Source organism: Candoia aspera, chromosome 3, assembly GCF_035149785.1.
Source record: "Candoia aspera isolate rCanAsp1 chromosome 3, rCanAsp1.hap2, whole genome shotgun sequence".
Lineage (NCBI taxonomy): Eukaryota > Metazoa > Chordata > Lepidosauria > Squamata > Boidae > Candoia > Candoia aspera.
This window is the reverse complement of record NC_086155.1, coordinates 124,987,074-125,000,916: the sequence shown is the minus strand read 5'-3', so window position 1 is coordinate 125,000,916 and position 13,843 is coordinate 124,987,074. Positions and strand designations below refer to the sequence as shown.

General features: G+C 42.7%; 2 protein-coding genes across 2 annotated transcripts in view; one reads left to right on the top strand and one right to left on the bottom strand.

The window, feature by feature from the left end:
• Positions 1 to 2,347: 2,347 nt before the first annotated feature.
• On the bottom strand, positions 2,348 to 3,162 carry LOC134494688 (uncharacterized; the record flags this gene model as incomplete). Its single annotated transcript, XM_063299936.1, is given in 2 exon segments — positions 2,348 to 2,578; positions 2,581 to 3,162. Coding segments are annotated over 2 exon segments (813 nt in total), but the record flags the coding sequence as incomplete, so codon positions are not given.
• Positions 3,163 to 6,627: 3,465 nt separating this feature from the next.
• The window catches only part of MYO10 (myosin X), a 164,557-nt gene continuing 157,341 nt past the window's right edge, over positions 6,628 to 13,843 (top strand). The window contains exon 1 of the mRNA XM_063298762.1: positions 6,628 to 7,162. Within this exon, the coding sequence (XP_063154832.1) occupies positions 7,142 to 7,162 (21 nt within the window). The 5' untranslated portion in view covers positions 6,628 to 7,141. The remainder of the gene's footprint in view (positions 7,163 to 13,843) is intronic.

Below are 13,843 nucleotides of genomic sequence, written 5' to 3'. Positions count from 1 at the left end.
GTCAGATAAAACATTTTTAGAAAAACATTCATTTAATTTCTAGTCAGCCCCTGAAATTTTCATTCGTTTCCTACAAGTTTTGTATGACTTCAATCTGAAGAACCCTGTAAATCTAATTCCTTAGTAACTTCTTAATATGTCATATGACTTTGCAATTCAGACATTGTTTCTTGTGTATTAGGCTCTGTGGAACAGTATACATGGTACAATTTCCAGCAAATGATTACAGTACTGCTGTGACTATGCTGATGCATTGTGTAAATAGTGCATGTGTTATTTAGTGTTAACTCTCCAATAACCACTAGAACCATAGCTTTCACAATTGATTGGGCTATGCAACCAAGCCAAATAGGTACATACAAAGTACTTACACAGTAACATCACATGTGTTCAATGCAGTAGAAGTAGGCAATAGGCTGTCTCTTACAAGGGCCCAAAATTTCAGTTTTGCAGGATGCTAGTATGTCACTGCCATGTTCCTTGCAGCTGTCAGCAGCTTAAAAAGATGGCCCATCTGTTCAGTATAAGAAAGACATTCCTTGTTCTTACAGTAGAAGAATCAGCACTTACTTGTTTACTTAGTGTATTTTGAATCCAGTTAATGACTGAAGTTCTTTTGGTGGATTACAAAGCTACTTACTGGCTCAGTTTATGCTATTCACTTAACTAGATTAAGGAATGGGTTGGTATGCAGACAGCTATATCCACTCGCCAGTCCAAAAGTGTTCCAGAGTTAAGTTTCAATGGTCAGGTCTGTTTGGTTGCTGGCAAGCATATGAAGTTCTACAGTTGCCCTGTAAAATGAGATCTCTCTAGAAATTCTCTCAGTTCACTTTACATTTTGTCACCCCCTCCCCATGTTCATAGAAAAAGATGGGATTAAGATGGGTACCTAATACTCTCTGTAGTGGCACCAATCCCATTTGGGCCGCCATATATTTTTGTGTAGTAGTTTTCATACTGTTGCTCTCTCTCCAAACAAGAGACGGTGAGGCAGTCTAAAATGATTGTTCCCTATTTAATTTGAGCAGAACAATTCTGATTGTGTGTTCTTAGTAAATTCACCTGTTTATTCCAGGTGAGTGGCTGGATCAGACCTGTTGTGTGAACACTGGCAACATCACAGAGTAAAACAGAGGAAAAAAAGGAATAACTTGATGGGGAGAGCCAAGGAGATGACCTTGGAGAAAAAAAAAACAGAGACGATGGTTGCAAAAACATGCTTTAAGCCTGGGAAGCAGAGAAAGCATGAGAAAGAAGCTCAGACTGTCTCTACCCTAATTCAGTGGGGTATAAGAAGGAGGGAGGGGAACATACAATCAGGCTTTCAAGATTCTATTACTATAGTCTGTACCAGTGTTTCTCAACCCTGGCAACCTGAAGACGTGTGGCCTTCAACTCCCGGAATTCCCCAGCCAGCCATGCTGCCTGAGGAATTCTGGGAGTTGAAGGCCACACGTCTTCAGGTTGCCAAGGTTGAGAAATACTGGTCTATATCAATAAAATATGGTTCCAGCCAGATCTGTGGAGCCTGTTTCCTGACCTGGCCTATCTTGAAGGACTGACACTTGATCTAGAAGTACAAAGTCATCAGTGGTGGTGGCATGTGTGTATCCCAGGGAAACCATTCCACAAGTTGGCTCACACTGTTGAGAAGGTCCTCTCCTGCCTTCATTTGGTGGAGGCACACAAAGAGGATCCAAGCAGAGCAGAAGGTCCAGGAAGATAAGTATAGGAGATAAACCAGCCCAACCTGTTCTGGACTTCAAAAATAAGACCCAGATCCTCCTTGAATTGTCTTTTTGGTATTCATATTTGCTTTAGCTTATTTTCTTCAGAAAATATTTAGAGAAATGAGATAATGGATGATAACTAGATAATTAGGGAGCCAGTTTGATGCAGTGGTGAAGGTGCTGGCCCAGAAAGCAGAAGACTGTGAGTCTAGGCCTCCCTTAGGTATGAAAGCAGGCTGGGTGACTTTGGCCAGTCACTCTCTCTCACCTCACAGGGTTGTTGTGGAGAAAACAGGAGGGAGGAATATTAGGTATGTTTACCACCTTGAGTTATATATATAAAAAGATGGTGTCATGAGTAAGGATGGCGAGCAGGGGGCTCCCACCCAGACTGTCAAGCGCATGCGTAGCACTGAGGAACTGTTCAGCCATTCAAAGAGACACAGATCGGGACCGCCTTAACCTTTGGGGTTTATATGGCTGGGCTTTCCCACGCTTCCTCAGTTCCTTAGGATTCTTGTTAAGTACTACTAATAAATATTAGAGACCAAGTCATTGTCTCAGTGTGTTTCCTGGTAATCAGGACAGATGGGATCTTCTTCTTAGCATTTTTCCCGCGCTATGGCTGGGTCCGCTTGTCGGCATATCCGTCTCCATTTGGCTTGGTCCAAGGCATCTTTAGGGGTGACGTTCACACATTCCATGTCCTCTTTAATGCAGTCCATCCACCGTTTCTTGGGTCTACCACTGGGCTGCCAGCCACCAGGGTCCAGGCGCATGGCTGTCCTCGCCACCGAGTCTTCTTTGCTGCGTATGACGTGTCCATATCTTTAGGGGTGACGTTCACACGTAGTTTTGCCACGATTGGCATGACTCCCAGTCGTTGTCGGCCATCATCGTTCATGGCGTGGTCGAATCTCATTAGTCCAAGGCACCATCGGAGCATTTGCATTTCCATCACATGCAGGGCCTGCTCGTGCTTTGCTGTTGCTGGCCAGCACTCCAACCCGTAGAGGGTGACTGGGTGCACTATCGTTCTGTAGACCTTTGACTTGAGGCGTAGGAGCATCCGACGATCACACAGGACTCCAGTCACCTGGCACCACTTCTTCCAGGTGGCATGGACATGGGTGCGGGCATCCGAAAAGCTATCGCCATCGCTGCATATGAGGGAGCCAGGGTACTTGAATTGCTCTACTTTCTTCAAGTCTTCTCCACCAGTGCTGATGGTTCCATCGATTTGGGGGCTACATTCCATATATTCCGTTTTCTTGATGTTCAGTTGAAGTCCAAATTCACCGAGCCGTTCATTCCATTGCCGCATTTGCTTTTGGAGGTCTGCACGTTGTTCATTTGCCAAGAAGACATCGTCGGCGTAGAGGAGTGACCATGGATGAGGCGATTGGAGGTCATGTGTCACAGTGTCCATGCAGAGGACGAATAGTAGGGGTGAAAGCACCGATCTATAAAAAAGGTGGGATATAATAATAATAACAATAATAACAACTCCTGTTGTCACCATTAAATGAGCCATATAGTTTTTACTGGACTTTTCATCCAATGTATAATTCAGCTTTTTAGAGCATTCATTCCCCCAACACACCTAACAGCCTAAAGCAAGGTAATGACATTCTCTGCCTAACTCTAACTTTATATGTGTGTTTGTGTGTGTGTGTAGTTTTGAGTGGCAGAATTAATATCAGCCAAGTTGGATCACTCCAGAAACTAGGATCCATGAAGCACATCAAGTAATTGATTAGGGCAGAGCCATTTAGATTAGATTAATCATCTAATCCAGAATAATAATATGTTAATTAGTTTGCTGTCATTCTCTGATCCTGGAAAGAAACCAGACAACTTTGTGGCCAAACAGATTGCAAAACCTGGGACAAGAGTGAATCAGTATTCTTTACTGGAATCGTAGCATCATTTTGCGTCAGAAAGCATAATCACTGTATCTTAATTGCAACTTTTAGGGTTTCTTGGTTTGCAGTTAAAATTACTGTACATTCCCTGAAGTAATTTTCAATGATTCAATTAATTCTGATATAGTTTATACCCTTGTGAATATATAGATAGATACATGGGGGGTGGGGGGAGAGGCATGTATGACCAAAGCGTTTGCTGAACAATCCTTTTTCCATCCCAGATATTCTTGGGAACCAGAACAAGGGATGCCAGTCTATCCTACAAAAGAATAATTCTAAAATCACACATTCTAAAGCACTTTACTCATCACTTGAAACCTTCCAGCAGTTGTACAGTATTGCTTCTGTTCCTATATTTCACAGGCTCCAGACAACAGGAGAGAAAACTGTTCCCCACTTTATTATTCCTGATGCTGGCCCCTATTTGGGTTGGGTGCACTCCCACAGAGGTCAACCATTTCTTCCCTGGCAGGATGGGGAAAAGCAGGGATGAAAATGGGAGGTAAAAAGAAAGGCTGTTACTTCAAGGACAGGCAACCTACATTATGTTACTGAATTCCACTCTGACCAGCCATATTCAGCAAGAATGACGTGGACATGTTGGAGCTCCTGTCAAACATTTGGAGGGCCTCATATTGCATTATCTCAGCCTTTCCCACTGTGGTGCTCTCCAGATGTGAACTTTAACTCTCTTAAATCCCAGCCACCAGGAGCATGCTGGTTGGGAATTATGGAAACTGAACTGCGATGCTTGTGGAGAATTCCAGGTTGGAAAAGATGAATTACTCCCAGTAGCAGAAAAAGAGACTGTTTTAAGCAGCAAGTGTGCAATCTGTCGCAAGGTGTGGTATTCTACCCTTGGACCTTTTTTGCTTACAACAGTAATGTACTGATTGAAGTAAGTGGAAAACTTCTCCACTTTCCCTCACCTAATCCTAAGAAAGTGTGTCTGTGAATTTGGCCTCAGACCCACCTCCCCCCAAATGGCACTTGAATATGCCCCAGTAATCAATTTTTTATGCTGTATCTTCATGGCATTGCCTTTGCCTTACATCCCAAGAAGAGTTCCACCACACCCCAGGAATCTGCTGGACTGTGAATCAGGCCACACCACAACATCAAAGCCAGGGTAAAAGCCAGCCTAACCCACCCATCCCCAATTCCTCCCCCCCCCCCAAAACCCCACATGAAGTGGCTTTCTGTGCCAGAGTAATGAATCTCTGGTTCCAATAAATATCTGTAAATGTCAGTGAAACTTGCTGTCTGTGTTACATGTCATGTGTCCCTGATGGGCATTGGGCAGGTTCAGGGCCTTATTCCAGCATGGCAGGGAAACTGTCCTTACACAGGAGGTGCCTAGCATGCCTTGCGTGTGTCTGCCTACACCTGGGTGTTAGGTTCCTCAGCTCATGCTTAATTTCAGCTGCAGTACGTTATCCACCAATAGCCCATTGGTCCAACTCTGGACCAATGTGCTGTTTGTTCAGCAGTTCCACTGACTTTGATGGATGAGCAAATTGTATACTAGGGTTTGTGAATGAGGGTGGAGACTCAGCTGCTATCTAAGTCCTGCCTCACTTACCTTTGCTTTTGTGGGCCATAATGGGGAATCTGCATGGATGGGAGAACCCAGATAAGAAGTGGCAGAAACTACCTGTATGAAGCTGAAGAAGATGCTCCATGCTTCCAACCATGACCGCTTAGTAGCCCACTCCACACCCAATGGTGGTAACTGTGGGACAGCAATCTCTGTGCGCTCTGCACAGAGGTGAGCAGTTGTGGATCCTGACAGTATGCCCCTTATGAAGCACAGTATTCTGTGCCTGGCTTACAGTGATAAACTGCATTCAAAGAGACCTCTTTGATTGCTACCCCAACATCAGACATTTCAGAGTCCTTGGCCTCCATGTGTTTCTACCATTGTGATCATGTAGTGGAGATAGAAATAAATGCCATGGGTTGTGGTGCATCCTGTGAACATGCCACTGAATGGTTGTACAGGACAGTGCAACACAGTCACATGCAAGGGATTGTCCTGGATCACTGGCAGATGAAAGCTCTCATAACCCATGTGTATACCAGGCATGTTGGGCTGGCACGTGGCTGCAAACATAACAGGGCTGCAGATCAGTGTTGGGTGCTGATGACACTATATGTAGTCTTCCCAGCATGGGAACGGGGGGGGGGGGGGGGGCTGGTGGGCAGCTGAAGGAGCCTATAGAAGTCCCCGTTGATTTGTTTCATCTGCATGCAGATCAGTGCGGTCTAGCCCGCCCACCCCAGGCAGCGTGGTGATAGACTGTGGGGGAGGAAAGGTGGCTGCTGGCCAGCAGAGTTCCAGTGTGCCCTGACTCAAGGAGAATCTGCAACATGACCTTGTCAGGTTGCCAGGATGCCCCAGCCTGGGAAGTCAAGACTGAATCTTAAACACTTCGGGACTCTGGGAATTAACAGCAACATAGCGCTAGCTACAGAGAGCAACCGGTATAACATGCAGTGATCAGTACATGTCAAGATCCCACCTGGAAGCCACATTGGAAAGAGCCAGGAATTGGCAGAGGGATACCTCTACAAATAAAGCAGTTTGCAAATGCTGTTGCCGGGGTTGGTGGCAGGGGCAGAGAAGAGCCTGATAGACTAGTAGACCCGAGATATGGGGGTGGGAGGGGAAGAAAAGGAGTGTTCCCAGTCAGCACATCAGCAGGTACATACACTTATGCAGCAACGGTGGAAACACGCGAAGTGCTTGCCTGCCTGCTGCGATCAGGAAGAATGAAAAAAAAAAACCAACAAAACACGAACGAACGAGGAAAAGTAGCTCGCGCGCCTCCTAGGTCAAAATTCCAAAGAGGCGCTCGCCTGGGATTGGCTGAAGCACTCGCTTTTCGGGGCGGAGAATTAGTAATCTCAGCAGACTCCTCCGTGACCCGGGAAGGCTCTTGAACAGCCCTCGACACCACACTAACGGCGGTGCACACTAGTGGCATTCTGCATGAAAGGTGTGCGGGCGCGCCCCCAGTTTGCGCGTGCTTTGCCCGGAGTGAGGTTAGCGAGCGGCCGGCGCCTTCTGCTCAGGGAGCTGCAGACGTCCTCAATCCAGCTCCTGGTGTGGACTGTATTTTTTTTTTTTTGTCTTGAACAAAATCCAACGCAGGCTTGTTCTTTACCCGCAAGGGCAGGGGGTGGAAGGAAGCCATGTGCTACCGGGTTTCCTTCGGCTGCCGCCTCTTGCTGCGGCGTTGAGACGTACACTGCGTGAAACAAAAGGCTCTGCTCGTCTGAATGAATGTACTGGTGGTCACTTGGCTGGAGGGGGAGAGAGGGCGAGCGAAGAAGGGGGCGGCCACGGGATGGCAGCAGGAGAAGAAAGGGCGTGAGGAGCTCCAGCCCCTTCGCCTCCCCAGAAGCAATAGTCGTCCCCTTTGCTACCCATGCGGAAGCCGCCGTTCCCTTGACTAGGCTTGTTGAGTTGGTGCAGCCATGAGTAACTTCTTTACGGAGGTGAGTAGGATTTGCGGAGGGAGCAGGCAGAGTTGGTTAATCTCCTCCGGCCCGCGTGAGCTTCCTTGAATGTGTTCGCGAAGTTGGGGAGCGTGCGAAGTCTGCCGGCCACGCTTACGTGGATGCAAGCCCCGCGGAACCCCTTGGGGCTTGATGTAGGAGTGCAGTCTTGTGTGTCCTTTGGGATTTCGCGAGGTGAAGGAATAAGCAGCCGCTTTTCACCCCCTCTCGGCAATCCTGTCAATGGCTTGACCGCAGTAAAGTTATTTATTTATTTTTTAAAAAAATAAGAAATAAAGAAATAAAAGTGTATTCTCTAGAACCGGACGTGGTATGGAAAGCAATGAAATGTAGGCTTAACTTTTGAAAAATCAGTGGAAGTTGCAGCCAGGGTCGCTTGGAAGTAAACCTGAATGCTTTCAATGGAACTTAAGGTTCAGTGGGGAAAGTGTGGTAATCCTAAACGTTATTTAATGCAGTCAAAATGGGACCATAGGTGAGTCGTCAAATCTTTACCTTTTTTTTCGTAGGTAAATTCACGGAGTTACTGTTGGGGATAGAATTCATATATCATTAACACCGGTGGGAAATGGAGCCTTGCTTTCAGTAGGGTGTGCATTGCAGCGTGTATGTGTGCACATGCTTCCGTGTTTCTCTTTTTATTCAGGATGTGCGGCGCAGAGGTGAGCTGCTTTTATGGAGAATCGCCTTGCTTGCATGGCTCGCTCACTCTCCTATTGTTTGGCGCGTTGCATTTAGGTCAGTAAGTTGAGGTGGCGGGGTGGTGGTGGTGTTCCCTTGGCCCACTGAGCGCGTTCAAGTGCCAGGAGAAAAGTGCCGGATTTGCAAGATGGTCCTTTTGCAGAAAATTTGCGGAAAGTTTATTTTAGAACAAGGCATGTTAAGCGCCTAGCTTCTTGCAGAGCTGTCTGGAATTTCCTTGCTAGGCTTCCTGTGAAGGGGATATATAGGCCACTGCAGGGGTTCAAAGCCTTTCATGTCATCAGAGAGCAGAAGGAAGAAGCAGATGGGGTGGGTGGGTGAAGAAGAGGCAAAGGATTTATTTCATTTGGTCCATTTCCTCTTTTGTCTTCTGCTATCCACTTTATAATGTTGACCAGATGTTCTCCCCCCATTTTTTCTCTTATTAAAATTTTAAAATAAGCAAACAGTGCTGGAAGAGACTGATCTAAACCCCATCTTAAGGTTCCTTTTTAGTTAATTGCTGTTCAATTTAAAACATTTTCAACATGCAGAATTTTGACTAGTTCATGTATATTTTGCCAAGACATTTGGGCCTGACAATAAAGTAAAGTCCTTATCTGTTGCAGAAGAGAAGAGTGTGTTTATGGCAGGATCAAGAAGCCTCATTGATTTCAGTAGAAAAGTTATGCTTCTAATTAAAATACGTTTTAAATATGTGCATGACTGTGCAAGAGTGGTCTTTGGGCATTATGATTGGTTTGCAGATTTCTAGGCCAAAATAATGGTTTATGTTCTGATTAAATCATTACTGTACTAACTAAAAATACTTAAACTTGGTTAAACTTTCCCTTCACTTCAAACCATGCTTTTGATAAGAATTTTATAATAGATTTAGTTCTGTGGATTAGTGATCTTGTGAAAATTGAATATGCATGATTTTAAAAAGCTTCCTCGTTTTGTTACACTATGTAAAATACAGGAATGTAACGGGGGTCCCACTTGTATAAAGCCACTAGTAGATTGATATATTGTTAATTTCCTATTTGTTTATTTAAAACTGCTCTTCTTCCTGAAGTTATGTGGAGGTGTTGTAGGAGTAATCAATATTTGGCAAGTGGAAGATTATAGCGCTTCTCTAAGGAAATGACAGGCAAATTGGAATTAAACATTAGCTTCTTGGATTTTAATTTTTCTCTGCCTGACCTTGCAGATGTTGCTATAATTCAGCAACACTTCTGTGGATGATTAAGAGTTCAGTAATTAGCATGTGACATATTATCAATCTTTCCAGTTCTTTTAACTTGTTTATTAATGCTTTAAGATGAAGGATGTCTCCAAATATACTACATTATAGATGCATTTTGATACACATATTGGTGACAGGGATAAATTTATTATTAGAAAAGACATACCTTTTTAAAAAATATTTTTGTTTACCTGGAATTAATACCGTACTTTGCAGATATGCATGTTTTGTTCACTGGGAATTAAGCTTGACTTCAGGATGGCTTTAGTCTATTTTTTTTTTCCAGTTAGAGGAAATAATTTTAAGGATAACCTGATGCTAGGAGTTAAGTCTTAATTATTGAGGGGTTAGGTTAGAGAATATGTGTGCTCAGGGGTCAGCAAACTTTTTCTCTAAAGGACCAGATCCTGCCCCTCCTCTGCCTCTGTGGGCACGGCTGGCAGGTCTGTAGACCAAGGAGCACAGCAGCCATTGGGCGGTGCCACCCACCAGCAAGGAGGTCACTGATAGGCTGCTGCTGCCCAGGACACATGGCCCTTAGCCCCCCCTCAAGAGTTCAGCTGAGGCTTGGGCCTGGTGATCTGCCACCTGCCCATCCATTTGCAAACTGTATAAAAATAGGCAGCAGGCCATATTTGTCCTGTGGGCTATAGTTTGCCAACCTCTGGTATAGATGATAAAACAAACATTTAAGCAAGTAATACGTTTCCTGATAGCTCCAGGGAGGCTGCACATAGAATTCAGTTCAGAATTTAAAAGTTTGTTGTATTTTATGACCAATTATAAATTGCCCTGATTTTTTAAATTGCAAGATACTATAAACAAAACAGAGAGCCAGTTTGGTGTAGTGGTTAAAGCACCAGGATGGAACCGGGAGACTGAGTTCTAGTCCCGCCTTAGGCACAAAGCTAGCTGGGTGACCTTGGGCCTGTCACTTTCAGCCCCAAGAAGGAGGCAATGGCAAACCACTTCTGAAAAACATTGTCAAGAAAACTGCAGGGACTAGGCAGTCCCTGAAGTCAAAGGAGTTGCCAGGAGTCAAAACTAACTGAAAGGCACAAAAATAAACAAAATAACAAATATAAATCAGTCATTACAAAAACTTCATATTCCATGGACTGTGAGTTTACCAGATATACCACATTAATATCTTTCTAAGGTAAGAGTATTTGATATAAATTGAAAAACATTCTTAGGAGAAGTCAGTCCAACATCCTTCTGAAAGTCTCCAAGAGGTTCTACAGTACATTTTAATTCTTCAATCCTGTACTCATTTACCTGGAAGTAAGTCCCAATAAGCCTTGTGTGACGCAGAGTGATAGGTGGCAGTATTGCAACCGAAAACTCTCCCCACGACCCGAGTTTGATCCCAGCGGAAGTTGGACTCTCAGGTAGCTGGCTCAGGTCAACTCAGCCCTCCATCCTTCCAAGGTTGGTAAAATGAGTACCCAGCTTGCTAGGGAAGGTGACGGCTGGGGAAGGCAGTGGCAAACCACCCTGCTATAGTCTGCCAAGAAAACGTAGCAAAAGTGGCATCTCCCCAAAGGGTCAGACATGACTCAGTGCTTGCACCTTTCACTTAAGTCCCAATAACATCAGTGGGGCAGACTTCTAATTAAACCTGTATATCACTGTGCTGTAAATACCTATTATCTTGATAAAAATCTTAAAATATTAACGTATCTTTCTTAAACTTTATCTAGTCTTCTAATTCATTGCTACTCTTTTTTTTGTGTGCAGGCACTTTCATTTATATAGCATCCCACACCTAGGTTGCATTCACTCATCATGCCAAAACCAAATCAAATGTTGGCTTAGTATTTTCAGTGAATCCAAACATTGTGGGTTATAACTCAGTTTATGGCTGAGTGTATTATATAACTCCAGCCAGTGGTGGTTTGTTCAGCAAGGCATGGTTTGGTGCAGTGCATGAGTATGACCTGAATCTTCGCTCAGCCCCTAGAGTGCTATATTATGGGGTATTTCTGCATATGTAGTTTGGATGTTTGGTTAAGGGCATATTGTATGTTCCTTGTTTGTTCAGTTATTCTGAAACAAATACTTTTATTTTTTGTTTTTGACTGTTGTATTTTCCAGCACTGAAAATTATTTGAACAAGCCATTCTATTTGAATAGCTGGGCTGTTACAAAGATGCAGGAATGTTGGTCATGTGTTACTGGATTTAACTGTTGGAGATCTAGGAAATTATATAAGCCCTTTAACAATTTACTGTATAACCTTGAATGATTCCCTTAGTTTGTCCATTTATTTTCTGCCAGGAAGATTACGTACCTCCTCTCTGAGCAGGGTAGAATATTTAGTACCTGTAAGGCAAACTTAGATCAGTCTGTAGAATAAATTAACTACAGGTTTATTATTAATGTAATTTTTTTGAAAGTAGCAAATTGTGAGGTGAACATGTTCTTCAGGTGTTCCTAAGTTTCCAATAAAGGCTTTTAAGCAGCTGTTTTATATAGAACAACTTGAAAGAATTAGACCTTTTGGCAGACTTGCAGAAGATTAAAAAGTTCACTCACAACTACTTAAGGTTACAAAAAAAAAATCTACCTGGGGCTTTTTTCCATTATGTTGTTTTCTTTCCCCCTGCTTTGTTGCAAAAAAATCACAACCCAACGTATTTTAACATTTTCAAGTGTTTTTTCTGTCTTCATCCCTTAACATCCTTCATCCCTTTCTCTCGTCTCTTTCTCCTTTTTCACATATTTTTTTAGTTGCTAAGTTTCGCAGTAAAAGTACACAAGGTTTATACTCTTCTAATATATTTACCCATTCAGGAAATGTGAGTTCTCTGAGCCCTGGTGCCTATTCTGCATACACCTTTGCACCTAGCAAGAGAAGACAAGTAATTTTCAAACATGAAGACTTAGTCATGTTCATATCTAACACTACAGATCTGTGGGACTATTTAAGTAAAACAGTTTCAAAACGTAGGAGTTATAGGCCAGGGTTGGGCAGCAGATTTTGTCTAAATTGAGATTTTTAATCCAGCATAATTGGAGGGATCCAGATTGAAGGAGATTGTGTTACTTAAATGGGGGAGGGAGTCAAATTCCTTTCAAAAATTGGCCTGGGTGTATATCTAAAAGTGTTTGCTAGACCATGTATTTAGTATCGTTAGTTACCACCCTGACCTTTTCCTTCCTACAAGGAAGCCCTTCATCTTTTTAGTGTTTTTGCTGCGCCTATAAGAAAAACCAGCTGCTGCATATCTCAGAATGGTAATTAGTGAAATAAGAGTAAGGGCTTCTTAAGGAACTAGTCTGAGCCTTTTTTTCATGTTATGGGTTTCAAAGAAATAATTCTAAAAGCTGCATTGGGTGAGCAGGAAAACAGATTATAACATGTTGAATGACCTCTTGTTAATTTAAAGTTAACTCCTCAGGCTGGCATCATTCAGAGGTGTTGGCCCTGCAGTTCTCAGAATTCTTGGTCAGCATGATATTTCAATAGTCCTTATAAGTGTCCTTAATACTGGCCAATATTTTTATGGCCTGATTGCAAAGGGAGGACTAAGACTGATTGAATCATATATACATCATATAGTGCAGCCAGGAAAGAAATTTAAGCATTGTCCTTAACTTTTTCACTGAAATAGAGGTCTTGAAGGCACTTAGCTTGGTCTTAGTTCCTTATTTGATGGTTGGCACTGGAAAGAGTATTCCTTAGAGCAAAGGATGAGTGACTTGGCAGAACTTCATGAAATGTAGGCTTCTTGTGTTCCCATCCTGAAAAATCTTCTGTAACTTTTTGAGTTACATAAAAGTAGGCATTCCATCTTTGGTTATTTTTTTCAGGACTAACACAAAACGAAGGAAAAAGGAGTAGAAATTCTCACTTCTGTGGTTCTATTAATCTCACATTTGAGACTAGTTCATATGACTGAGTGCTCACTGAAACTAATTTTCATTGCTTACTAATGAAAATTACTCACCTGAGACTAAGTGAGTAATATTTTGGAACAGTGCAACAGGCTTTTTTTTTTTTTAATGTTAATTTGTGGTTTCTTAGTGCAACTTTGATGATTTCATTTAAGATCTTTTAGGTCTTCTGACACACTGATACTACTTTGAAAGATCCTTTTGTCTCATTCTCTTTATGATTTTACTTTTAATCTCAGTCCAAAGTTCTATTACTGAGCATAAACATATAGCAGTATGACACTGAAACGTAGAAAAGCAAAGTAGCAGGATTCAAAAAGCAAACGTATAATTGCCGTTAGCCATAAAAATACAAGGAAGATTTCCTGCTCTTCTGCTGTCATACTAATTTCACTGGGGCTTTCAGGATATCTTTTCTTCCTGGTAAGTTGTATCTGTTTAAATCTATCACTGTGACCATGGCTAATGCTGAATCAGATTTTTAGACTCATAGTTTTGAACTTATAGAGTCCTGTTCACACATAAATATAATCGTAATGGGCAGGCCTTGTCTGGCTCACATTACATGTCAAATCCTATTTATGTCTTGGAAGAATGATACTGACACAGCTACTAATTCAAAATTTAAAATGAGTCACTAACTGTTCTCCAATCACCCTTATGAATCTCTGAGTGCTTCAGCTTGTAATCTGGGTCATCTGTCTAGGAAAGAAAAAGAATGGAGTCTTTAATTACCCTGTTTCCAAGCCATGGAGTATCTTCAGCTAACATGGAACTAACATGTAAAAATGGTCTGGAAACAGTGGTCCAACACTAGTTTATATTATTTA